Source organism: Mustela erminea, chromosome 18 (assembly GCF_009829155.1).
Source record: "Mustela erminea isolate mMusErm1 chromosome 18, mMusErm1.Pri, whole genome shotgun sequence".
NCBI classification, from domain to species: domain Eukaryota; kingdom Metazoa; phylum Chordata; class Mammalia; order Carnivora; family Mustelidae; genus Mustela; species Mustela erminea.
In genome coordinates, this window is record NC_045631.1 from 55,642,231 (window position 1) to 55,669,534 (window position 27,304).

Genomic DNA, 27,304 nt, shown 5'->3' on the forward strand with positions numbered 1-27,304 from the left:
TTTCGTAGAATGACAGACACAGGTGTCCCTGCTCCTGAAAGCTTGTCCTGTGTTCCCATGCCTGGACTCTCACGTTATTTATTCATTCAAGGCAACATAAAAACATTCAAGAATCCACAGCGTACAAGACCTCAAATCTAGGCATGGGGAATATAGCAGTGAATGAGACTAAGTCCTCACCTTCAGGCAACTTACAGCCTTGTGGAGAGGGGGAAAAAATAAACCCACGTTCCAATAGACAAGTTCATAAAGCTGGGCCTGCTATGAAGGAAGTAAAACAGGGCAACAGGACAGAGAAACTAGAGGTGGTAGCAGGAGCTACTGCCATGAGGGTGGTTGGGGAAGTCTACTCTGGGAGGGGCCATTTGAGTTAAGATGTGATGATAAAAGGAAGCTAACTGGTCACACATCTGTGGGGAGAACATTCCAGAAAGAAGAACCAGCAAGTGTCAATGCCCTGAGAAAAGAGAAATCTTCATTTTTTTTTTCTTAAGCTTCATCTTTTCAAAAAGAGAGTAGCTAGAGCTGGGATCATAGGGGCAGGCAGGGACCCGTGCATCCCCAGGGATGTCCTGGGCTACAGAAGAACCCATCTGAAGGTGATAAGCCACAAGTGACCGGTCTGTGCCTTAAAAAGATCATTCTGGCTGCTGGAAGGAGAATGGCCTCTGGGGCCGAAGAAAAAAAGAGGGGCAGCAGGCAGGGGACTGGCTGGTTGCTTGGGCTCGGCTGGTAACCACGGAGACAGCGAGCCATGCCACCACGCTGGGATGCGGTACATACTCTGGAGGGCGGGCTACCAGGACTCTAGAACAGAGGTGGTAAGCCTGGCACCCTGTGAATACCCGTTAATGATCCCTGCACACGTAGCCCACAGACCCCCTCTTCCTTAGACATGTTGTGCAGGACAGTGTCCCAGACACCGGACTCAAGAGCCCAAATGCCCAAGTTCAAATTTCCACTCATCTGCTTCCGAGCAATAAAACTTGGTACGTCACTGAACCTTTCCAAACCTTGATGCTTCATCGGTCAAATGGGGGCAATGATTAAGACACCCTCATAGGGTTGTTGCGAGGATTCAGCTGGTTATTGGAGATAGAGCATTTAGGGAAGGAGCCTGCCACACAACATGTCTGTTTCCTCTTGACGCCGTAACAAATGACCACACGTTTACTGGCTTCATTAACATCACATCAGTTTATTCTCCTACAGTCCTGAAGCCCAGCAGGACAATCTGTTCCACTGCACTGAAGTCAGGGTGTTGGCAGGGCTGGTTCCTTCTAGAGGTTCCAGGGGACACTCCATCACTTGTCTTTTCTGGCCACATCACTCCAGCCTCTGCCTGTATCATCAGCTGCCATCTCCTCTTGTGACCTTGTCTCCTTACAAGGACCCTGGCGATTACACTTAGGGCCCCACTGGAGAATCCAGGATACTCCCCCCATCTCAAAATCCTCGACGTCCTACATCCACGTGACTCCTTCTGCCATATTCACAGGTTCTGGGGATTGGGACACAGATAACTTTGGGGGCTATTATTCACCTCACCACATATGGTAAACAATAAATAAAGGTTAATTATTATTATAATCATTATTATTATTACTCCCTTGGCAGCTGCAGAGTATATATCCCCAACCCCCTTCCAAGCTGTATGGGAGAAAAGCCAGCTCCCTCCCGAAAGCCCCCTGAGACCAGGCTTCAGTCACCGGTTGGTCCCCGTGAAGCGACTGGGGGCAGGAAGCAGACAGAGCAGGAACAGGCTCACAGGCCTTATTTGGGGTGGGCGAGGGGCGCCTGGAGCCCAGGCTTAGCTCTCCTGATGCTGCTGTATTCCATGGATTCCTCGTGGCTCCTGCTGGGAACGTGGGCAGCCTGGAAGCTCATGTTGCAATAGGTTGCGTCCTGATTCAAAAGCTCCCAGGAAAGATCTGCATAGGGAATCTCCTCCTTCTGGAGGGGGGCCTGGAATGAAGAAGCCCAAGGGGTCAGAGAGGCCGGCGAGAGGCTTTGCCCATCGAAGGAGGAGGCCTTGGATGAGGTGGGAGCACAGAGCCTTCAGGGAAGGCTACGCCCACACCCTCCAGCTCCCACCCCCTTCGCTCCGCCAGCTCCCGGAGTCCAGCCGCAGCAGGAGACCCTCCCTCCCCTCCACGCGAGGGCAGCATCCTTCACGTGGAATTCGGGGCCAGTCCGGGTCCCTGCTGCCATTACAAGGGCCGTGTCTACTGGGACTCAGGGGCCCCAGTGCTGAGACCAAAGGGGGACCCTCCCAAAAGCCCAAAGCCTGGGGGAGTTGCACAGGCAAGTCTTTCAGTGACTGTGGCTTGGCCCAGCACCCGCCCCTCCTCCTCTGTGCCCCCGCGGGCGGGAGAAAGCCCACCCTCAAAGCGAGGACAATGGCAGATCTGGCTCCAAACCCCACAGCAGCCCCACCAAGAACACACCATGGTGACATATTCCACTTCCGGCTGGTCATCCCCGGCAGAGGAGGAGGGCTTTGTGCAGCCCTTCTTCTGGGAGGACTTGTGGGAGGTGCTGGTTGACTGCAGGGCCAGGTTTGCATAGCAGATATCCGCCTCCCCCTCCGGGGGCTGGACCACCTGGGAGAGAAAGCCCAGGTCCTCTTTCCCGCTGGGTCACAGACCTTGTGCTTCCCTTTGTCCCCCTCTCCCAGCTTCCTCTGAAACCCCTACACCTGCCCCCTTCTGGCTGTTTCCAGCGTCCACTCCCACCCCCCGCCCCCCATCCTCCTGGGCCCTGCAGCTGGGCCGTGAGACACTTGGGCACATAGTTTGTGTGATACATTTGGAGCCCAGTGCTTCTGGGAGAAGGAAAATGAAGATGGAGAAAAAGGAGCTGTCTGGGGTCTCTGGTCTGACCTTGGGGACTCTCTTACCTGCTCTGGGGATACCCCAGCAGCTAAAAGACAAAAACAATCAGAATTAGAAAGCCCATCCCTAGACTCTGAGGACTCCCCCAGGCCTGGGGAAAAGAAATCTGGGGGGGGGGGGGGAGTGAATTAGGTTCCAGGCTCAGAGAGATGAGACCTGGTTCTAATTCGGACTCCCCAGATGACACACTGGGTGACATTGCTCACTTCACCTCTCTGAGCTTCCACCTGAGAAACAAGGAGACCTCGCCCCCCCACCCCCCCCACCCCCCCACCCCCCGTCACAGAAGGGCGATCAGCTGATTCAGTGGCCCCGCCACCAATGGGCCCCCGTGGGGTTAAGATTCTTTCTGCACAACTGCAGACTCAGACCGACTTCCCTCCCTGGAATGCCTGCATTTCCCTACTGGGCTGGTCATTGGGGAGTCAACTCAAAGTCACACCTGCCTCCCCAGCTGCCCAGGAGCTGCACCCCCCCCTCCCCATTTCCATGGTGTTTGATTTATATCTGTCTCATCGCCTTTGTCCTACTGAATTCCAGTTAGTCCTCCGGTGGGCTGCAGGCTGCTGGGCGGCTGAGCCCGTCCATCCTTGCATCACGGGTGCCTGGCCAGTCCTAGAACACAAGTGTCCCCTCCACGCTGCCCCCTGAGTGGGGTGCACAAGCTGGGTCAGCATCTTATGGACCAGCTTTCAAGTGCCTGTGGTTCCTGGTTCTCTCTGCCCACCCCACGCCCCTCCAATTTTAGAGCCAACAGAAATAAGTTCCAGCTCTGGTTTTTTTGTTTCAAAGGCCTAGATATTGAGAAGCACAGAAAGTACTTAATACTTAGGTCTCAGACATACACTGGGGAGGAGGCGTGATGAGCAAGAATGAGTCCTCCCCGCCTCCTTGGCTACAAGAGTCCCCAGGCTATGGTGGGGGAGGGGTGCTGGAGAGCACCCCAAAAGAGCTGAGGCCCTGGAGAGTTCTGAGGAGGGGGTTACATTTTCCATGAGGATGTGGAAGCAGAGCCAGCCATCCGCCCCACACTCAGACCCACACTCCAGCCCCTAGGCAGCGTCAGCCGTATCTGATCACCTTCGTTCCGTTGCCTCATCTTCCTCAAAGCCAAGAATGAGGCCGCCACCAGGAGAAGCAGCAACACAGCCACGGTGAGGGGAATCAGGATGCTGAGCTTCAGGGAGTTAGAGCTGGAAACGATAAAATAGCACCATGCGCCCCGCCCCACCTCCTGCTTCGGGGCCGCACCCCAGCCACCTGGTAGCAAGGAGGGCCACACACCTTTTGACCTGCGGACCTGGGGTTTCTAGCTTGGGAACCCCATTCCTGGGTGCCCTCAGAGATGGTTAAAAAAAAAAAAAATCTCTTTTTTTTTTTTAAAGGAGAAGAGGGTTCCAGGGTCTAGACACCTAACTGAAATTGCATGGCAACAGGGTGTGGAGAGGTCTCTCTGCTTCTACACTTGCCCCTGCTATCCTGGAGTAAGGAGTGTCCCCCACCCCCACAATTCAGGTTCATTCAGAACCTGTGAAGGTGACCTATTTGGAAATCAGATCTTTGCAGATGGAATCAAGTTAAGACGAGGTCCTACTGCATAGGGAGGGGTCCTAATCCAATGGATGGTGTCCTCACAGGAGGGAAGGTAGCCACACACAGATACACGAAGGAGGAAGGCCGTGTGACAACAGAGGCAGAAATTGGGGTCATGGTGTCACAAGGCAAGGAGCCCCAAGGATGGCCAACAGCGACCACTTTCTCCCTTTAAGCCCCAAGAAGGAGCCAACCGTGCTGACACCTTGGTCTCAGCTTCTGGTCTCCAGACTGTGTGTAAATAAACGCCTGTCCTTGAAGTGGCCTGGGATGGGGTGCTTTGTTAAGGCAGCATGAGTCTGAGTCTAACTCAAAGGCTATCTCTTATTCAACACTAGTCACAGTATTTGTAGAATAAACTCATCAATCAATGAATTAAGTAACTCTATCTGGCACCTGAATTCTCTCTCCACTGCAAGTATCTGGAGGGCAGACAGACACCTTGATCATTCTGTTCGTCCTAGTATCCTCTCGTACTCCCCAAGACAGTGAGGGCATGAGCGAGAGCTCGATAATTATTTGTTGAATGAATGAATGAATGAAACCATCTCACACTGATCAAAGACCCAAAAATACAGCTTTGATTCGTAACTATTGCTTATTGAAAACAGGTTAGTAAAAAGGAACTCTTGAAACAGAGGGCAAATGGGAGAGTGGAAGAGCAGGGGTCCTGGGTGGGGATAGAATAACTGGGGACCTCCCATCCAGATTCTACAAGAAGGTCCAGCAAAAGGAGATCACAGCAGTTCTAGACAAAGTCAAGAGGGCCAAGGAGGAGACAGAAGGAGGTCTCTCAGCTTCCAAAAAGCCACTTCAGCCGCCCTGGCTGGGCAGAGTGCAAAGAAGCATGAGAGAGACTCAGTTTCCTCCTCTATAAAATGGGCAGTTGTATCTGCCTACTTGTCCTCATGAAGCAGGTCCAAGAATTAAGAGACACTGGACAGAAAAGCCCTCTGTGAGCTGGCAGGTGTTCTCGAGATGGGGCAAACCAGGACTGCTGCTCTTGCCGTAATGGTAATTAGGGGAAACAGGATGTCCCCAAGCCCTTCCTGTTCTCCTGGTATGTGAACCAAGAGCCATCCCTGTGGCCCCACAATGCTGGTGCCCCCCACACACAAACACACACGGGCCATGCCATCTGCATTGACTGCCTGCTCATCAGTCTCCCTCCCTGCACTCTGAGCCCCTGGGGAGAAGCTCCCTGTCTATGCCTCCAGAGCTTAACAAGGGGCTGGCCATGGAGAAGTTAACTCAGTAAAAATGAGATAGAAGAATGAATACACCAACACATCTACAAACCATACTGGGCTCCAGGAGGAAGGATCTGGGGGGCTCCAAGGACAATGTGGGGCCTGATAGCAAGTAGGAAGGCTTGCCATCATCCTCACCTTCTAAAGGAGGCGAAGGGGCTAGGGACAAGCTCTGGCTGGCTGGCACCTGGGACTACGAAGGGTTCTTCCCTCCCACCCCCACCTCCACAACTGGAAGAATTTGGGCCAAGTAGACCACCGGAAACAATGCACCGGAACTGGCTTACCTGTCACTGGACTGGTAGCTGGTCGCAGTCTCTGCTGTCCCAGTGGACATGGTGGTTGAGGGGGTAGTGGAGGTTGGTACTGTAGTTGGTGCTAGGCATACAGACCAAATTATACACTGTTCAGCCTGCTAACCTGTCCGCAGCCCTGCACGTGGCTTTGAACCTGCCTGGGGGTGGGGGAGCGCGGGGAGCCTAGAGCTGGGCCATGGGAAGAGCCTATCGCCTGGACTGCTCATATCTCCCTGGCCACTAGGAGACTCAGCCTCAGAGGCAGGAAGGGCTGAGTACGGGTCCAGGGAGGATGTCGAGCAGGCCCTGGAAGGGTTAGAGGGGGCCTAATGTTACCCAGGGGCAAAGGCAGCTGGAGCTGAGCTGGACTTAAAACCCTCCCACTGCCCATGACAAGGCCTCTGCTAAGGTCTCCCCCAGTGTCATTTATCCAGAAAGGACAGAAGCAGAAGGGGGTGCTGGTCCAGTGGCTAACACTCCCAAGATCTGTGACTCCTAAGGTCAGGACCACCCCTAAACAAACTCAAAATGTCCTTTGCCTTTGTTTGGGCAAGTTATTAAGCTTCTATGGGGAGAAGAGTCACTTCTCAGGAACATTTTCCAGATTCAATAAGACAGTGAATGTGCTGTGCTTTGCGACGGTCACACGCCTTACAGGTTCAGGAAGGGTGGGGCTCTGTGGACTCTGCGCTGTCCCCTTGCCACAGGTCCCTGTGATCTGGTGCTGCCTGTCCAGAGGTCAGAGAAGCAGAGCCCAACAGACCAACTCATTCAAACCAAGGCAGTGGGACCTCTGAGCTGTACTTCCCAGGAGTGTCTGCGTTCTAGAAGTACTGAGGAAGAGAACATCATTAAGCCCAGATGTGTATATGGCTTGTAATGAGATTTCAGGCACCAGAAATGCAGCCCTTTGAATGGGGATGCCTTTTCGGACCTCAGGAATCAACCACAGTACCCTGACTGTACTGGGCCTCTTCCTTCTCAGCCTGGGTATGGAACAGGAGGAGGTGGGAATAGTTACTCTCAAGTCCTGGCCCCAAACTCCAGAACAAGAAGAACTCCAAAATACTGGCAAGAACTGTCGTCTCTGGGTCACATAGAAGAAGATCCCTTTGGTCCACGGACTGAAACTGGGACCATCACCTTGACCTCTATGGACAATGGATGCAGGCGTGGCGCTGTGCAGCGAAACACCTGCCCAGAAAGTGGATCCCATCCTGCAGGAGGTGCTGGGAGCCATGAGGGCATCTAAGAGAGGCCCTGTGTCTCCCAAGCCATGGGGTCAGTCGGGGTTCTGGGAGTACTCAGGACTCAACTCCCCTGTGTGACAGTTCACTCTGAGCGACACCAAGTTATGAGAAAGGAACTTCAGGGACCAGGACAAAGAAGACCCTGAAGAGATCCATCCACACTCATATACAAACTCTTACCTGGGTCAATGACCACTTGAACTACGACCCCAGAGTCAACTCCAGTCCTTTCAATCCCACACCAGTAAGTGTCTGTATCGCTCCACCTGAGCTTCTCCATGGTCACCGTGAACATCTGCGATTTCCAATCGTCCTTGATGGACACTCGGTCACGCTTCGCTTCCCGCTCTGATCCGTCGGTACGAACGAGGATATGGCAGGAGCTCCACACGGCTCCTCGACACCACCACTTACGGTAGATCTCCCACCCGCGTTCATAGCGACAGTGCACGGCCAGTCGGCCCCCAACGGGGCCTCTGACTGCTGCTGGACCTGTGATGTCAGCTGAGCCTGGAAAATACAAACCCATGTGCCCGTCATATCCCACCCGACCCACGGAGGGCAGCGGCCCAAACTCCTGCATCACAAGTAGCCCCAAGAAACCCAAATGCCTGATGAGTTGAGTGACAGTCAAGGAGGGAATACACCTTCCTCAAGTCCTTCCACTTTGTCCTTCAAAACTCCACTGGGTCAAAGCCACCATGGAAATCACAACTGATTTCCACCATGGAAAGCACAACTCTACATCTCAGAGAAACAAGAATGTCCCCACGGAGCAATGACATCTTCTGATAATCCTCCCCTCCCCCTCCCTGTGGTCAATGTCATCTGGAAGCAAATGACCCAAGCGAAGGCACGGCCACAGTCCACTTCAGCCCATTGTCCTCGTGCGAGATGTGGGCTCTGTGGTTTCAGACCTTTTCGTTTTTCTAGAGTCGCCAGGAATCTGGATTTTGTGTGGAACCTCCCAACTTGGAATCACTAGTGACCAGCACATAAACAGAGCAAAGGAATTTCTGTGTCTTTAGAATCCTAAAAATTATCTACAAAACTCTCTGGCAAATTCATGATTGGGACATACACTTTGATGACTGGAAATTGTTTTCCCCTGAATATTGACTATTCAAGGACTTTGATGGTTCTTGAATCCATTCTTTTTGTTTTGGTTTGTTTTTCCCAGAAAGTTAACCTCTTTCATGGAGTATGTATTAGCATAAAGTCCTCCATTTAGAAAGTATCCTTTTATAATTAAAGTGTCTGTATCTGTTATTATTACACGTTCGGACCACATGAGGTCTGTGAGTTGTGTGGATTACCCTTGCTGCAGGATATCCCCCTTCTGTTTCTCCTAACCTCCTTCTTGTTTTTTCCTGCATTAAACCACTTTGAGATTAGTTTTTATTGTTTTTATTTCCTAAGTTATTAATTTGTCGTATGTGTGATTTTATTCCTCTTCTTTCTGAGCGATTACTACTTGCCTTCTTCCAGTTTGCTAAGTTAAAGGCAGTGATAATTTCCTTCCTTTCTAAAATGAACTAAGGTGTGTTTAAGGCTAAGAATTTACTTTCGTCCATTTAAAAAATTGAGATATAAATCATGTATCATGAATTTTACTCTTAATTTTAAAGCATCTATCTGGGGTTCTTGGGATATTCAGAGAGTTGTACAGCCATCACCTCTAATTCCAGAATGTTTTTGTTACCTCAAAAGAAACCCTGTGCCTGATTCACCCCCCACATAACCTATGTCCTGTCTGTAGATTTCTTTATTCTGAAATCTACATTTCATGACCACATAGTCATACAATGTGTGGCCTTTTGTATCTGGCTTCATTCACTTAGCAGAATGTCTTTTAAGTTCATCCCATGGGACGCCTGGGTGGCTCAGTTGGTTGAGCAGCTGCCTTCGGCTCAGGTCATGATGCCAGCATCCTGGGATCGAGTCCCACATCGGGCTCCTTGCTCAGCAGGGGAGCCTGCTTCTCCCTCTGCCTCTGCCTGCCATTCTGTCTGCCTGTGCTCGCTCTCTCCCCCCTTCTCTCTCTGATAAATAAATAAAAATCTTTAAAAAAAAAAAAAAAAAAAGTTCATCCCTATTGTAGCGTGTGTGGGCACTTTGTTCCAGGGTAAGGACAGGGACATTTTGTTTACGCGTTCGTCAGTGGAAGCTATTTGAATTAATTTCCCTTTTTGGCTATGTCGATTAATGCCTCTCTGAACATGTATGTACTACTGGTATTTGCATGGAGATATGTTTCCGCTCTCTGGAGTATAACATACCATAGGACACTTAAAATGGTAAATGAAGAGGGGAAGGGTTTCCCACAAGCGTGGCTGGATCCTGTCCCCTCTCGCCATGCTCCACTTAGGTCAATGCAAGGAAATTAAGAAGGCCAACATAAAATAGCAAATCACTTCTTAAACTAGAGGGACATAGAAGTGAGCCTTTATAACATCTCTGAATGAAAGGGAGCACTTTCAGGGTGCCTGGGTGGCTCAGTGGGTTAAGTCTCTGCCTTCAGCTCAGGTCATGATCTCAGGGTCCTGGGATCGAGGCCCGCATCAGGCTCTCTGCTCAGCGGGGAGCCTGCTTACCCCCCTCTCTCTGCCTGCTCTTCTATCTACTTGTGATCTTTCTCTCTCTGTCAAATAAATAAATAAAAATCTTAAAAAAAAAAAAAAGACTCCATTTAGGTTAAGGAGGGCATGTATTGCATGAAGCACTGGGTGTGGTGCATAAACAATGAATCTTGGAACACTGAAAAAATTTTAAAAAAAAGTAAAAAAGAAGAAATACTCCATTTAGAAAGTTGGTAAGGGGCAAGAAAAGAAAAGGCACAAAGAGAAAATTCAGGTGGATGATAAAATTGGAAGTGTTCCATTTAAACAATCTAGCAAATGAAAACATTTTAAAGTGATGTCATTTTCACATATGAAGCAAACTTAAGTTTTTTGATTACTATATCGCTGACATGGGTGTCGTGACATGGACAAGAGGAGCAGCTGCTGTTAGAGATGTAACCATTCAACCATTACGGAAGGCAATGTGGCAATTATGTATCAAAATAATCATGCCCTTTGCTCCAGTGATTATATGTCTAGGATTTGGTCCCCAGGAAATAATCAGAGAAGCTAATAAGAACATATGCACCAAGATTCATTGCATAATTATTTAAACGGTTTGTCTTTTGTTTTTGTTTTTTAAGATTTTATTTATTTATTAGAGAGAGATCACAAGTAGACAGAGAGGCAGGCGGGGGGGGGGCAGGTTTCCTGCTGAGCAGAGAGCTCGATGAGGGGTTTGATCTCAGGACCCCAAGATCATGACCTGAGCCGAAGGCAGAGGCTTTAACCCACTGAGCCACGCAAGCACCCCTCATTACGTAATTATTTAAGGAGCAAAACTGAATAAGGTTAACATCCATCAATTAGGATAATAAGTAAACAACAAAATATAATGCAGACACTGTTGATTATGCTTAGAAATATTGTTAATTATGTGGAAAATCCTATGAGGTGAAAATATTTTTTTAAACATCATATACAGCACAGTTTCAGCTAACTTTTAAAATATGCATAGAAGATGGGGCATCTGAGTGGCTCAGTCATTAAGAGTCTGCTTTCGGCTCGGGTCATGATCCCAGGGTTCTGGGATAAAGCCCCACCTCGGGATCCCTGCTCGGCGAGAAGCCTGCTTCTCCCTCTCCCACTCCCCCTGCTTGTGTTCCCTATCTTGCAGTCTCTCTCTCTCTCTCTCTCTCTTTCTCTCTGTCAAACAACAACAACAACAAAAATTCTTTTTTAAAAAATATGCATAGAAGAATAGATTAAAAGGAAACCAGTAAATATTAAATAAACATCAGGTTGCCTTGGGCATTAAGATGAGGAACACAGAATTTTTTATTTTTCCAGACTCTTCATTTTTTCTGTACTTTCCTAAGTATCAACAATGAACATTTACTACTTTCAAAATGATGGGACGGGTGGGGGCGGGGGGCGGTGCGGAATAATTCCTGGACAGGGCTGTTTCACGGCCTGGTGAGCAGAATAATGGCTTCCTACGGATGTCTACATCCTAATCCCCAGAACCTATAAAATACCGTAAAGCAGCTCACACGATCAAATGGGAGTTTGCAGATATGACTAAATTAACGGTTTTGAGGTGGAGAGATAATCCGGGAGCGTGGGGCGGGGCCAAGGACCTTATCAGAGGGAGGCAAGAGGGTCAGAGTCAGAGAAAAAGGGACACTGAAGGTCAGGTGGGGCCACAGGCCAAGGACGCAGCAACCTCTGGGCCGTGGAAAAGTCAAGGAATCTGATTCTCCCTCAAAGCTACCAGAAGGGACGCAGCCCTGGTGATCCTTTAAGACTCTGACTTCCAGACTGTAACATTATAAATTTGTGTTCTTTTAAGCCACTAGTTGTGTAGTCATTTATCCTGGCAGCTTTAGGAAACTCCTAAGGTGACATTAGCTCATCTCACCTGAGCGCAGACGTTAGGCCTGACTCTTGAACCATGTGCTCCACTAGCTTCCTGGAAAGGTCTGTCCGGGGGCCCACTCCCCACCAACCTCGGCAGAGCACTACCCTGCTGTCTGAACCGTCCTGACACCGGAGGCAGCCCTGATGGGGTATCTGGGGGGCTCCATCGGTGAAGCGTCTGCCTTCGGCTCAAGTCATGATCTTAGAGTCCTGGGATCAAGCCCCCACGTCCGGCTCCCTGCCTGGCAGGGAGTCTGCTTCTCCCTCTGTCTGCTGCTCTCCCTGCTCGTGTGCCCCCTCTCTCTCAGATAAACAAATTGGCAGCCCTGAGCCCCAGGGAGCAGCACCCCCAGCAGGCATGGTTATTTCCAGGCTAGTCGATCGGGAGTAACCCTCATTGAGGAAGAAGATGAGCCTCAGGGAATGTTTACGGGCTCACCGTCAGGGAGGCACAGGATGGACCCCAACTCCAGCATGGCACAGGACGTCAGCCAGTGACCACTCCGGGCCGGCACACGTGGGTCTTGTCCACGTCCACCACCACTTAGGGTGAAACCAAATGTGGACAAAGCAACTAATATTTCTCTGAAAATAGCAGCCACAAATCTCTTCCTTTCTCACAAAAAATGAAGGCTGTAAAGCCAGTGGGAGCTCTGGCTGGTATTTGTTTCTTGTATAGCTTGGAAACAAGGAACTCTTTAGAGTGAGAAGCGGTGCGGGGTAAATGGGCGTCTTGTTATGGGAAGTTCCCTGGGAGAGGCTGGTGAGGGGGCACAGGTTCACAGCACAGACCAGGTTCCTGCTGAGCACACAGCTGTGCCTGCTGGCTTCCAACTGACATTTCCACTCTGCCTCGGTCACACCCATACACGTGCACATGCACACACACACCAGCATTATGCTCACATCTGCTCACCAACTTCCCCTGCTTCCAGATGTCAGGGGGAAAAAAGAAGCAGTCCTTTATGTGCATTCGCTGCCCTGCTGAGTTGCCCCCTAACGGCTCGCCCAGAATCGGCTTCTCCATCCCCACGACCCATCCTCAGCTTTGCCTTTACAAGCCTTGCGGTCCTGGACACGTCACTTTCCTCCCCTAAGACTTTTCCCCCAGACACAGTGATATCCTCCCAATCTGCCCCTCCGGGCTGCTCTGAAGCATGTGAGGACGCCACACGGCCTGTCCATCTCTCAGGCCCGCTCAGGGTCAGGTCAGCAGGCTCGGGCCCCTATCACAGCCTTTGTGCTCGCTGACGGGCGTGTCCGAAAGTCTGCCTGCGATCCTAAGTGCCTGCTCCTTCTCAACCCCCGGGCCTCTGCTCAGGCATCTCCTCCCAGAGGCTCCTTGCAGTAGCCCCCCTTCACCAACAGCACCACCCCCGTCCCTGCGTCCCCCGAGGCTCACAACGTCAGGTCCCCGAGCTCAGCTCTCCTCACAGCACCTACCACTTCGTGGAGGTACCATTATCATTTCTCTAACTGATGGAATGAATGATCAAATTCGACCACAGAAAGGACCGTGCACTTGCCATGAACACCTGCTTCCAGAGCCTCAATCCCTACAATGCCAAATGCTACCCAGAGATTTTTCTACCAGGAGAAGTCGACTGCTGCTGATTCTCCCCTCTGCTCCTTGATGACGTTCCTGCTCACATACGATTCCCTTACCGTACAATTCGCCCTTTTATAGTGTACAGCTCGGCAGTTCCTGGACATGCACAAAATTCGCAACCATCACTACACCGAATTCCTTTCTATCACCCCAAAAAGAAACCCCTTACTCATTAGCATTCACTCTCCTGATTCCTTCCACCCAGCTCCTGGCAACCACTAAATGTACTTTCCATTTCTATGAATTTAGGTATTATGGATATTTCGTAGGTATGGAATGATACAATAGAGGGGCTCTTGTGTCTGGATCCTTCCGCTCAGCATAATATTTCCCAGGTTGGTCTGTGTTGCAGCATGTGTCCGCGTTCATTTGTTTTTATGGCTGAATAATGTTCCCTTGAATGGGTATGCTGCATTTTAAAAAAATATTTTATTTATTTATTTGACAGAGAGAGATCACAAGTAGGCAGAGAGGCAGGCAGAGAGAGGGGGTAAGCAGGCTCCTTGCTGAGCAGAGAGTCCAATGCGGGGCTTGATCCCAGGACCCTGAGACCATGACCTGACCCGGAGGCAGAGGCTTAACCCACTGAGCCACCCACGCGCCCGGTATGCTACATTTTATTTGCTCATCCGTCAGCTGATGTACATTTAGGTTGTTTCCAGTTTTTAACAATTATGAATAATGTTGCCATGAACGTCTGCATACAAGTTGTTGTGTTTTTTTTAAGATTTTATTTATTTATTTAATTGTCAGAGAGAGAGACAGAGTGTGTGCACAGGCAGGCAGAGGCGGAGAGAAAAGCAGGCTCCTTGGTGAGCAAGGAGCCTGATGCCGGCCTCGATTCCAGGACCCTGGGATCATGACCTGAGCCGAAGGCAGTGGCTTAACTGACTGAGCCACCCAGGCGCCCCTGCATACAAGTTTCTACATGAGCATATGTTTTCAGTTCTCTTGGGTATACACCTGGGAGTCGAATGGCCGGACCATGTGGTAATCATGTGTTTAACATTTTGAGGAATGTCAAACTGTATTCCAAAGCAGCTGCCCCATTTTACATGCTCACAGGCAATACATGTCCTCTGTAATTAATGACAAGAGTCCCTGGTGTTCAGTTCTCTTTTTTAATTAACATATAATGTATTATTAGCCCCAGGGGTACAGGTCTGTGAATCATCAGGCTTACGCACTTCACAGTATTCACGATAGCACATACCCTCTGCAATGTCCATATCCCCACCACCCTCTCCACGCCCACCTCCCCCAGCAACCCTCCGCTTGTTCTGTGACATTAAGAGTCTCTTATGGTTTGTCTCCCTCCCGATCCCATCTTGTTTCATTTATTCTTTTCCTGCCTCCTAAACCCCCCCATATTGCATCTCAATTTCCTCATATCAGGGAGATCATATGAGAGTTGTCTTTCTCTGATTGACGTATTGCACTAAGCATAATACCATCTAGTTCCATCCCTAGTTCAGTTCTATGGAAAAGAAAAGTTGGGGATTATGGCAATCATATTCTTTTCCCTCTCCATGAGATACATTCACTCACTCAACTAATACTCGCTATTTGTAATCTATACCTGGTATGTTTGTAGGAACAAAAATTCCTGCCTTCCTAAGGCTTATGTTCTCTCAAGGTGGGAGAAGGGAGGAGTCAGACAGTAGAGAAAAATAATGCAAGGGAACTGCTATTTTAATGAAGTTTCTTATCAATGAAGGCCTGAGTAAAAATCAAAGACATGCAGGATATGAGGGCCTGGAACATGTGGTTATATGAAGAAGAGCGTTTTGGGCAGAGAACGGCAAGTGCAAAGGCCCTGAGGCAGAAGTGTACCTAACATGTTCAAAGACCATGTAAGAGGCTATTCTGGCTGCGGTGGGTTGAGCCGAGAGAGCAGAGTAGAAGAGGCGATCGGGGAGGTGATGAGGTGAGAAAGCCAGGTGGTAAACCTTTTAGCTTCTGTAAGGACTCTGTGTTTCTATCCTGAGTAAGATAGGAAGTCATTAGAGGGTTTTGACCAGAGGAAGGACAGCATCTGGCTTGCATTTCCCAAGGATCATTGTGGGATATGAGAGATGAATGTCCCCAGCTTTTGCTTGAGTACCTAGAAAAGATGGAGTTGCTAAACACAAAGATGGGAGAGAAAGGATTTTGAGGGGAGAAGATATGCTGAGGTCACATCCGAAATGCCAACATCTTAGTGGAGAGTTGAGTGGGCACTTGACTAAAAGATTCTGGGGTCCCGAGTGATGTCCAGGCTGATGATACAACATCAGGCATCCTCTGTATAGAGATAGTATTTAAGCCAAGAGAGGAGAGGAAATCAGTGAGGGAATGGCTTTAGAGCTCTAGAAAGAAAAGCCCAAAACTGAGCCCTGTGGCCCTCCAGCATTTCAAGGTCAAGAAAATCCCTTAATTTTTAATCCAAATGGTATCCATCCGCTCACAGTTTCCTTCCACCACCATCCCCATCTTAGCCCCTCAGCAACTTCTACTACTTCCTTCTACCCCAAGCACCTAGAACCACGTCTTCCTCCCTGTCTGGCAAACCCCCAGCTTTCCTTCCTCCAAAGCCACCTCCATACTCACTCCTTCCCTTCCTCTTAGACATTCTCGAAGGCAACAGCTCTCCCGAGCAACCAGGGCTCCTCTGCTTCTCCTACACCGGGGGGCCCCTTAGTCCAAGTCCCTTCGGAACAATCGGCCCCTGGGTGGTCAGGAATTACACCCTGTGCGGGGTGAGGAATGGGGTGGCCGACACATACAGACTCACTACTTCGAGCCACTGCTTAGAAACACGGCCTGCAGGACCCGCGGCTGGGCCCCTCCTCCCTCCACCAGCCGCTTCATCCTGCCCCAGAAGCTCTTCTCCAGTACAGACCCAGGCCCCACTCACCTGCAAGCCGGAAGAGGAAGAGGAAGGACAGCAGCAGGTACATTCTCTCTTCACACAAGCCCCCCTTGGTGGAGCCAGTCAACTCCGACTCAGCCCCAGCATCTTCCACCCTTCTGCTCGCCCCACTCCGGCACTTCCTCCTTCGGCCGCTTCCCACTGGTGAATAAGCAAAAAAGAGGAAGGAGCGAAATCTCAAGGCAACAGGCAATGCAACGAGTCTCGGTGATCATGAATAAGCTTTTGAGAAATGCTCTCCTGTCTGCAGCCATGAAGGAGTGTCTTCAAAGAGGACTTTGCCACTCCTTCTAGGCCTTGGGGAAATTTGCAGATGCAGACCCGGGGAGTGGGGCTGGCTCTTACTCAGTCCTTCTCCTCTGGTGGGAAGACTGGACAGAGGGATGCCGGCTCCATCACAGAGGTCTTGCAGAGCCGAGGTTGAGGGACACAATACTAGACACAGGGGATGTCAGGGTGTAGCCTTGGGAGTCCAAAGGCCAGGAGTGTGGCTGCGGGGGGACAAAGCCCGAAAGCCAGAGGAGAGATTCTAGACCAGAGCGGAATGAGGGGGAAGAGAGTATCAAACACCAGACCACAAAGAAAGGCGCAGAAAGAGTAGAGATATGTGAGCAGGGACCTACTGGTCCGATGGGCAAGAGGGGTCGCTGTCCTCAGAACATACTGGAAACTCTCACTGCTGTGCCCCAGACCACCAAGTAAGAGCCTGTGGATATTGATACCGGCCGGAATCCTCCAGAAACTTGCCGCTTAGACCAGGGCCTCCTTCCTGAAGAAAGCTGCTCCTTGCTCCTGGCGACTACCCCCTCGCTCCTCACCCCTCGCCTTATCATAACTACTTACAGAAGTAGGAAGAAGATCAGCCCCAGCTTTGCCCGTCTTACTCCTTCTTTCTGCCAACTTTGTGCCCATCCCCCATCCCTCCCACCAGGACCCCAGCAAGGCCCGGGGTGGAGCACAGAAGCCAGGACATGTTGGGCCCTTTCTCATATTTTGCCCCTGGAGCCACTTTTGCTAAGTGTCACACACATACCCTGTGACATCTTGAGAAGCAAGTGAGTCCCAACGAGGGACATAAGCCCCTTACAGCTTGACCAGGAATGAGTGGGTGTGCAAGCGGCCTATTTGCACACGCACAAAACCACAACGGCTGATCAGCCAAGCTTTTCCAGGATGTGGCCAGAGACAGCCTTCCACTTTACATATCTCCAGACCATAAAGTAAGGTCAACGACTGGGGGTTAGGGCTCGGTCATCCCTCCGTCCCCACTCTCACCAAGCCCATAACTGCACAGTTATGCTGAGAGACATCGGCCTCTGCTGACAAGGACACTATTTGGCTCCAGGGGAAATAACCTAGGAGTTAAGCAAGCTGGGACATCCCTGAAAACCAAGGGGTCAGATGTTTTGAGAGTTGTGGGTAAACTTTCCCTTCTTGCGAACAGGCGGTAAGGAATGACAAGCATCTGAGCAGCTCAAAATCCTGCCTGGGGCCCAGCCCTCTGCTCCTGGGCCCAGCTTACCCAAGTGTTAGGAGTTAGTTGGACAATTAGGCAGTCAGGGCCAGTGTCCCCACAAGAAAATAGGACAGCTAAGACGAAACCGTTCCAGCATCCTGTCTTACAGCTTAGACAGGACCACCATGGCCTCCTGTCCCAGCCTCTCTGCAGGAGTCCCTTTTGCAAAAACATCCTGAAACAATTAACCTTAAATCATTGGTCACTATCACAAGTTGAGGCAGCCCATCTCCAGATGTCCGCCCAAAAGACCAACACGTGAACAATAAGCCAGTAGGTAGACGGGTGCCTGATCAGAGCCCTGATTCACAGGGACCCACAGTCAGGATGCCCAAGATACATCTGTGGAAGAGCTTAGCACAATCCCAAGATTTGAATGCCAGAGCGGCAACCCTCTCGGGTCCCCTCCCTCTCCGGGGGCTTTGTCCTCTCACTCAATAAACTCCGCCTCGCCGTCCACCACTCTCCCTCTGGTCTACCTGTCCAGCAGCGTGACCAAGAACCATGGGCACTGTGGGAATAAAAATCCTGTCATACAAGGAGGATTCCCTTTAGGGTCAAGAACAGTATCATCTGAGGGTCTCTGAATGGTGGCAACACAGATCCTTGGAACAAGTGCCTCTGAGCACTACAGGAAAGTCGGGCTGTTCTGTGGGTCCTGCATCCTCCAAAACCTAGTGGAGGTTTTGCATAAGTCAGCTCCCTCCCTGGGCTCCCGTGTCTCCATCTGTGAGAGAAAGGACTGGATGGCTCATCTGAGGTGCCCCTGCCCTAAAACACCTGTGGATGTGTGTGTGCATAGACACACACATGCTCATGTGTGGGTATGAGTGCTTGTGGAGATGTGTGCGTGCATGGACGAACATGTGTGGTGTGTTCGTGTTTGCATGTAAACATGTGTGGGAGCTGTATATACATGTGTGTGTTTTACTGCTAGAGCGATGTGTGCACACATGGATGAGTTGTGTGTGTGTGTGCACTGTGTGTGCTGTAGTGGTTTATGTGCATACATGCTGTGTGTATACATGTGTATCACACATGCATTGATTGGGTTCTCCTGGTTACAAGGGGCAGAAACTTGTTCAAGCTACTTCTCATGGTCACTTTGGTCTTGCAAACTGCCGTATTTTCAGAGCTCGATCTATTCGTGGGGGAAAGAGATCTTGTTCTGAAAGGACTGGTTTTGTTGGGTCTCTCCCCCTCGGGATTAGAAGATCCATGAGGACTGTATCCCCAGTGGCTAACACCACCTCTGGTACATAGGAGATGCTCAATAAATAATTGTTGGAAAATGAATACACAAATGAATTGTTTTCACTGCATGGTCGTTCTTCTCCTGGCCCTGGAAGCTCCGTCATAAACCACAGCTTTTCTTAGCAACCATCCTGAACTCAGTCTGCTTGGACCCAACCACACATCATCTTTTCTACCCACTGCATGCTACGCTCCATATTTTACATAGTTTTCACATGAAATCCTCACTACAAATATACAGGAGAGGCAATGTTATTCCCATTTTTCAGACAAAGAAATCTAGGCTTAGAGAGCAAGTAACTCATCCAAAGTCACATGCTAGTAATGGGCAAAGCCAAGATTCAACCCTGGATCTGGCTCATAAAGCCGACCATCCTGCCTCTGGCTAGAGAGGCTGAGACAGAAAGCAGCTGCCCTTTGGTCCTGCTCAGTGCTCGCAATGAAGAGGGAACCTGACAGCCAAGAGTTAACAAGACAGCACATCCTTGAGCTGGCTGTCAGCCGAGTATCCACTCCACGGCTATTTCTAAAACAGGTTCCCCCAAAGTGAAAGAATGTCATGTTGTCTTGAACTGGAAATTGGTTTTGAAAAGCAAGTCACGGATAACAACAACCTTAACCCTTTCCAGATCTAATGCCACTTATCCGCAGTCTATGGAATGGGAAACTGGGTCTCAACCAAGTTCTTACCCAGGCACTCAGGCAGACGCAAAGTGTGTTTTTGAGGAAAACACAGGTCTCCCAAGTGTGGGTTAACCCTCTGGAAGGACAAGGTGAAAGAGCTCTGTGGTTTTCGGGTTAGGGTGTGAGCTGCTTTGCCTCCTACCCCTCCAGTATCTAAGGTAACACTCGCTGAAATCGACAAAGTGAAATTGGGGCTATTCAGGCTCCCTCTGTGCAGAGGACCTGATCTTTTCTTAAGCACTGTTTAGTGGGCTGGCTTTATTTGGAAGAAATAAAATTAAGCATCTGTTCAGCAACAGTTAGGCTAGACATTGGCCTTCCTCTTTGCTTTTACCTGAGTTACCCAGCATGGCATGCCTCCCCAGCACATATATAGACATATTTTTTTTAAGATTTTATTTATTTATTTGTTTGTTTGTTTGTTTGTTTTGACAGAGAGAGAGATCACAAGTAGGCAGACGGAGGTGGGGGAAGCAGGCTCCCTGCGGAGCAGAGAGCCCGATGCGGGACTCAATCCCAGGACCCTGAGATCATGACCCGAGCCGAACGCAGAGGCTTAACCCACTGAGCCACTCAAGTGCCCCATATATAGGCATATTTCTGAAGTACAAAGGAATGTGTGTTCATTACCAAAGGAGAAAGGAATATAAATGAACATAAAGAATCCATTTTAAATCACTCCTGATCCGCCCCCCATGCAGAGACAACCACTGTTGTCACATATATGTATGTGTCCCCAAAACCAGTGTTTCACTCTTTTCTGTGGAAACGCTATTTATTCCCATTTAAGCAAAGGATCACTCATGAGTTTACTTCATCAACCAGTTTATTACACGTATTAGGGACTTTTGATACAGAAAAGTACAAAAAGAAAACATGGCCCATGATGCCCACTCTCAAATACTCCCAGCGAACACCTTTCTTTTTTTTTAAGGTAATGCAAGCAAAGTTTTGGAGAAGATGGGGAGAAGGAAGGATGGAAGGAGAGAGGGAGAAGAGTAAGAGATAAAGCAACAAGTGAAAATCTTCTCTTCATTCCTCAGAGGTAGTCACAGTCCCCTCTGCTGCCTCCCTGAAAAAAGTTTATGCATAATCAGTATATACACCCAAGTGAAGTCAACATAAGTCAGCACACAAGCATACCTCTCTGCCCCTTCTTTTACTCCATGATTATCATTTTTCCCAAACAGCACATACAAATCTACCTCATTCTTTTCTTTTTTTTTTTTTTTTTTAAATAATCTCTACACCCAATGTGGGGCTTGAACTCATGACCCTGAGATCAAGAGTTGTGTGCTCCACGGACTGAGCCAGCCAGGTGCCCCTACCTCATTTTTCTATGGGTTCCACAGCATTTCATCACATGGATATTCTACAGTTTATTTAAGCAGCCCCAGTTGCTGAATTATTGGCTCTTACACATGCTACCATGAACATCCTTGTACGCACATCTTGGTGAAATTTTGCAAGTAAAACCATAAAACTGCTGAGTCAAAGGAATTTGCATTTGTAACTCTGATAGATATTGTCAATTGTTCTTCAAAATGCCCCAGTGGGGTGCCTGGGTGGCTCCAGTCAGTTAAATGTCTGCCTTCGTTCAGGTCATGATCTCAGGGTCCTGGGATCTAGCCCCACAGTGGGCTCCCTGCTCAGCGGGGAACCTGCTTCTCCCTCTTCCTCTCCCTCTGCCCATAGCCCTGCTTGTGCTTGCTCTCTCTCCCTCTCTCTCTCTCTCTCAAATAAATAAAATCTTAAAAACAAAACAAAACAAAAAGAAATGCCCCAATGTATCCTCTCACCAACAGTGCATGTAGGAGCACCTACTTCCCCAAATCTCAACCAATATTAACCATTATCATACTTTTATCAAAGCATTAGGTGTTATAATATATCAGAGAAACAGTGCTAGTATAAAATACATTGGGAGAGATTTCATTCAAGGAACTGACTCTGGGAACCTGGCAAGTCCAAAATCTGCAGGGCAGACTGGCAAACTGGAAATTCTCAGGCACAAGCTGATGCTGCAATCTTGAACAAAATTCCTTCTTCCTCAGGGAAACCTCAGTTTTGCTCTCACTTCCTTCAATTAATTGAACGAGGCTCACCCAGGTTATTGAAGACTTACAAGTCAACTGATTGTAAATTTATAATAATATCTATAATGTATAATCTATATACCCCTAATATACCTTCATAGCAACAGATAAACTAGTGCTTAATTAAGTAACTAAGTGCTACCGCCTAGCCAAGTTGACATATAGAACTAACCACATTTACAAACACACACAAAATATACCTGTTCATATTCTTTGTTCACTTTCCTATAGAGATAATCTTTTGAGAGCTCTTTCTATTACTACATGTATTAACCCTTTGTCTGTCTCGCAAATATTTCCTCTCTGTCATTTCTCATTTGATTTCGGTATGTTCTGTCATTATTTCTGTGCAGTCAGATCTACTCATCTGAATTTGTCCTGTTAAGAAAGTCACTCAGAGCCACTTTTGGAGCCATGGTAACTACCCCGTTCACCTAGCCCTTCTAAATGTTCCCCCGAACCACAAAGTCACAGGAAAGCAGGGTGCTGAGGCAACATTAGCCCAGTTCCCACTGAGAGGTGTTTGCTAACAAACAATTTAATGTCAGGCCCTGGTTTTAGCAAGGGTCAATAGAAAACCTAGAGGATACAAAGAACTTATCAAACTCAACACCCAGGAAAAAAAAAAAAGAAAGAAATCCAGTTAAGAAATGAGCAGAACACATGAACAGACAACAGACATTTTTCTAAAGAAGATATCCAGGTGGCTAACAGACACATGAGAAGATACTCAGCATCACTCATCATCAGGGAAATGAAAATCAAAACTACAATGAGACATCACCTCACACTGTCAGAATGGCTAAAATTAACAACTCAGTAAACAACAGATGTTGGCAAGGACATGGAGAAAGGGGAACCCTCTTGCACTGTTGGTGGGAATGCAAACCGGTGCAGCCACTGTGGAGAACAGTATGGAGGTTCCTTAAAAAGTTAAAAATAGGGCTACCCTAGGCCCCAAAATTGCACTACTAGGTATTTACCCAAAGGATACAAAAATACAGATTTGAAGGGGTACATGCACCCCAATGTTTCTAGCAGTATTATCAACAATAGCCAATCTGTGGAGAGACCCCAAATGTCCATCAACTGATGCATGGGTAAAGAAGATACAGGTTGTGTATATGCGTGTGTGTGTGTGTGTGTGTGTGTGTGTACATATGTACATGTACAATGGAATACTACTCAGCCATCAAAAAGAAAAAATCTTGGGGTGCCTGGGTGGCTCGGTCAGTTAAGGTCCAACTCTTGGTTTCAGCTCAGTTCATGATCTCGTGGGTCGTGAGATGGAGCCCTGCGGCAGGCTCCATGCTCAACAGGAAGTCTGCTTGAAGATTTTCTCCCTCCGCCCCTCCCCACACTTGTGCTCAACATGCTCGCTCTCTCTCTCTCTCAAATAAATAAATATTGTTTAAAAGAATGAAATCTTGCTATTTGCAATAACATGGATGGAGCTAGAGCTAGCTTAGCTAGATTATGCTAAGTCAGTTAGAGAAAGACAAATACCATGATTTTACGCAATGTGGAATTTAAGAAACAAAACAGATGAACATATGGGAAGGAAAGAGAGAGAGAGAAGCAAACCATAAGATACTCGTAATAATAGAGAACAAACTGAGGTTTATGGAGGGAGGAGGGTAGAGGATGAGCTAGGTGTGTCATGGGTATTAAGGAGTGCATTTCTGATGTGCACTGGGTGTTATATATATATGTGATGAATCATTAAATTCTACTCCTGAAACCAAAATCCACTATATATTAACTAAATAAAATTTAAATAAAAATTTGACAAGAGGGGCACCTGGGTGGCTCAGTCATTAAGTGTCTGCCTTTGGACCAGGTCATGATCCCAGGGTCCTGGGATCAAGTCCCACATCAGGCTCTCTGCTCAGTAGTGAGTCTGCTTCTCCCACTCTCACTCTCTCTGCTTGTGTTCTGTCTCTCATTCTCGCTCTCTCTCTCTCTCTCCGTCTGTTTGGGCTTCATCCAAATAAATAAATAAATAAAATCATTTAAAAAATCTTTTTGAAAAGAAAAAAATAAAGCTATAGGAAACACTTTGCATTTTCTGCAAAATGACAATTGCCCATTTTGTCACTTAAGGTCCCTTATATAAGAATCCACATAAGACATTCCTCTCTGCATCGCAGGAGAAAATACTCACTGATTGAAAAGACTCAACCAGTAAGTACTACATACCCCATCTGGTTTCCCATTTTATCTTGGCTGCCAGGAAATCTAGAAGCAAATGTGAGGCTCAGATATAGGTACAAGCCAACTCACTGTGGGGCAGAAGATCTCCTCAGGCAGCATCTTTATTCACCCTCTTGTATAGTTTTGTTTTAAGCCACCTCAAATTCCTTTTGGAAGTGGATGAAGCCCAAACAGAAACAATAAACAAAATGACTTAAGACATAACATCAAACTGAGGGCTGTTGGAGGGGAGGTGGGTGGGAGGAAGGGGTAACCGGGTGATGGGCATTGCGAGGGACACTTGATGCAACGAGCACTGGGTGTTCTACACAACGGATGAAACACTAAATTCTACCCCAGTAACTAATAATACAGTATATGACTGAATTTATTTTAATTTAAATTTTTTTTAAAAGAACAAAAACACCTGTCTGAATGGTGGCAAAGTTGGCACAAAAGTTTCTGCTAGAACCATGATTAATTAACATTTTCACAAATGCTCCAAGGGAGGGAAGGTACAATGGAAAATCTGGATCTGAGGTTGACATTCAGCTTCCCTAAGCAGGGAAATTTGGAGGCAACCTAGAGAAACTTTAGGAAAATCCTGGCAGCTGTTGTGGAGAAAGTAACTCCATTGTGTATCTAAGGTAATGGATTTAGGCAGATTCATCCCTAAAATTTGGGGGACCAAGGCTAGAATACAAATGGCTAGACCAAGGCTAGAATACCATATGTCTCAATAGTTTAATGTCCTAAATCAAGCTTAAAAAAGCTATCAAATCAAGTGTGTCCTCTCTTCCTACTCTGACAAACATCTTCCTCCTGACCTGGAAGCCAGGTTTGAATACAGGATTTTCAGAAGTTCTGCACCAAAACATGGCAGCAGCATCCTGCCCCTGCCCCCAGGCAGGATTCAGCAGGACCTGGAATGCTAAACCCTGTCACCCCGGACCTTGGCCCCCCAACAAACCAAAGAAGGTTCCAAGAAGATGGAACTATTTTCACATGATGAGAGAAGAAAGTGAATCCTTCACCCTGAAAAGGAAAAAGATAAACGGGAAAAGATTGTCAATGGGTTATATTTTCTAGTAAATGGAAAAGGTGGACATGGAGGGACTGACCTCTCACCTTCTGGAATAGTCTGTCTAGGAAGCACTTCTTCAAGCCCAAGGAGGCTTGATTTGAGATGTAAATTATTAAAGCCACTGCACACAACAAACAAATGAAGCCCTTTAACCCAGAAGGAAATAGAAACTGAATTGAATTTGGTTTGGGAAGTGGAGGTGGGGAACAGCAGTCAGGGGACATCCAAAGTCAGCATCACAAACAATCTCATGTCTACCCTGCTGCCTATTCAATGCCACTGTCAGAGCCAGACAGTGTTGGGGCCATGGGTCCAACCTCAGGAGACCCTGTCAATCACTACGCTTTTACATTTTTGGTGTTTTTTTATCTTTATGGCTTTGTAAGTCCAGCTAAAGTTGGCATCTCTTGATTGAGATGAGCCTCTCCAATGACTCTGAATGCTTGTCTTTGGAAAGTAGCTATTGTCCATTTTGAAACTATGGCATTTACAACTCGTTCATTCATCCATCCATCCACCCATTCATTCATTCATTCATTCATTGAGAGCCTGCTGAGTACCAGCTTCCAGGTATATGTATATTTCATCTCCATTGTTTATGATTTTCTTCCAAATATAGCACCTGACCTTCCCAACTAATTCTCCCCACTACTTCCTCCAGGTACAGAAGTAGCCATTCCCTTCTTTCCCAAACTCTACTTCTCTTGAAATGCTGACCTCTCCAATGTTCCAGGGCCAAGTGCCAACTCTTCCCAAGGCATATGTCCAGACATTCTGATTTTTTTAATTTTTTTTAAACTCTCCCATACAGGAGACCCATTGTGTTACTCTCTCAAGAATCTGGTGCCAAGGGCGCCTAGGTAGCACAGTGGGTTAAGCCTCTGCTTTTGGCTCAGGTCATGATCTCAGGGTCCTGTGATCGAGTCCCGCATCGGGCTCTCTGCTCAGCAGAGAGCCTGCTTCCCCCTCTCTCTCTGTCTGCCTTTCTGCCAACTTGTGATTTCTCTCTGTGTACGTCAAATAAATAAATAAAATCTTTAAAAAAAAAAAAAAAAGAATCTGGTGCCAAAGAGAACTAAAAGTGCAGGGAATTTATTAAGGGAAATACCTATGAAAAAAGTGGGGTAGGAGCACCTGGGTGGCTCAATTGGTTAAGAGTCTGACTTTGGCTTAGGTCATGATCTCAGGGTCCTGGCATTGAGCCCCACGTGGGGCACTGTGCTCAGCAGGGAGTCTGCTTGTCTCTCTCCTTCTGCCCCTCCCCCCATTCTTTCTCTCTCTCTCTCTCAAATACATAAAATTTAAAAAAAAAAAAAAATGAGGAAGTGGGGTAGAAGCCAGGAAAGGCAGGGAGATCCCACAGACCATGAGGCAGGTCTGACCCCAACTGAGGGAGACCGCCATGCAATCTCTAGAACAATCTGTAAAATCGTCCTCAAGCCAAATTCAACCATAAGGGGAATCCTGTGTCGGCCAGCAACAGGCCTGCCTCAGTGTCCCTGCCACACTCTGCCTTTGGCTGGGAACTGCCCGTGATAAGGATGGCCTTGATGCAAACACATCTATGGGGGACTCAGAGGACACAGTGGGGCCTCTCAGTCAGCTATGACCCTATGGTGGGAAGTCTGAGAGGCAAGTTCTCATGGTCACCTCAGATGTTCATTAACGGGGGGTGAAACAGGGTCCCTTCTATGTCTCTTCAGTGACTTCAATTAGGGAATCAAGGGTTTGGGGTGTGTGTGTGTGTGTGTATGTGTGTTGAGAAGGCGCTCCCTCCCACAGCCACAATGGCGTCTCCGAAGCCCAGCTCCCACTGCAGACTCTCATCCGTCTCTTGCTCCCTTTCAGACCATCCTGGTGGGTGACAGCGGCGTGGGGAAGACCTCTCTGCTGGTTCAGTTCGACCAGGGCAAGTTCATCCCAGGCTCCTTCTCGGCCACCGTGGGCATCGGATTCACAGTAAGTGCCCCCAGACTCCGGGGCCCTGGTGTGTCTCTGTCAGGGTCCCAGCAGGAAACAGGTGGATGCTCACGCTGGATCCTTCAAGGTTTAATATGAAGACTACTTACCAAGGCGGAGGCAGGGTGTTGGGGAACGGGGTGGGAGGCAGTGGTTTGGTGCAATGCCCGTGCATAGTGCAGGGCTCCGGTCCCAGTCCTAGACTAAAAAACAATAAAAACAACAAAAAAAAAA

The 27,304-nt window shown here is 48.3% G+C and overlaps 2 protein-coding genes across 3 annotated transcripts in view; one reads left to right on the top strand and one right to left on the bottom strand.

The window, feature by feature from the left end:
* Positions 1-27,304, top strand: part of RAB37 (RAB37, member RAS oncogene family) — a 57,974-nt gene that overhangs the window by 19,341 nt on the left and 11,329 nt on the right. For both annotated transcript variants that reach the window (XM_032323018.1, XM_032323020.1), the window contains exon 2: positions 26,960-27,070. In XM_032323018.1, coding sequence (XP_032178909.1) covers positions 26,960-27,070 — 111 coding nt within the window. The remainder of the gene's footprint in view (positions 1-26,959; positions 27,071-27,304) is intronic.
* On the bottom strand, positions 479-16,536 carry CD300LF (CD300 molecule like family member f). Its single transcript, XM_032323011.1, has 7 exons — positions 16,270-16,536; positions 7,464-7,793; positions 6,025-6,115; positions 3,975-4,087; positions 2,900-2,922; positions 2,448-2,603; positions 479-1,965 (listed from the first exon to the last, which is right to left on the bottom strand). Exons 1-7 carry the CDS (start codon positions 16,310-16,312, stop codon positions 1,774-1,776), a joined length of 948 nt encoding a protein of 315 aa, XP_032178902.1. The 5' UTR covers positions 16,313-16,536; the 3' UTR covers positions 479-1,773.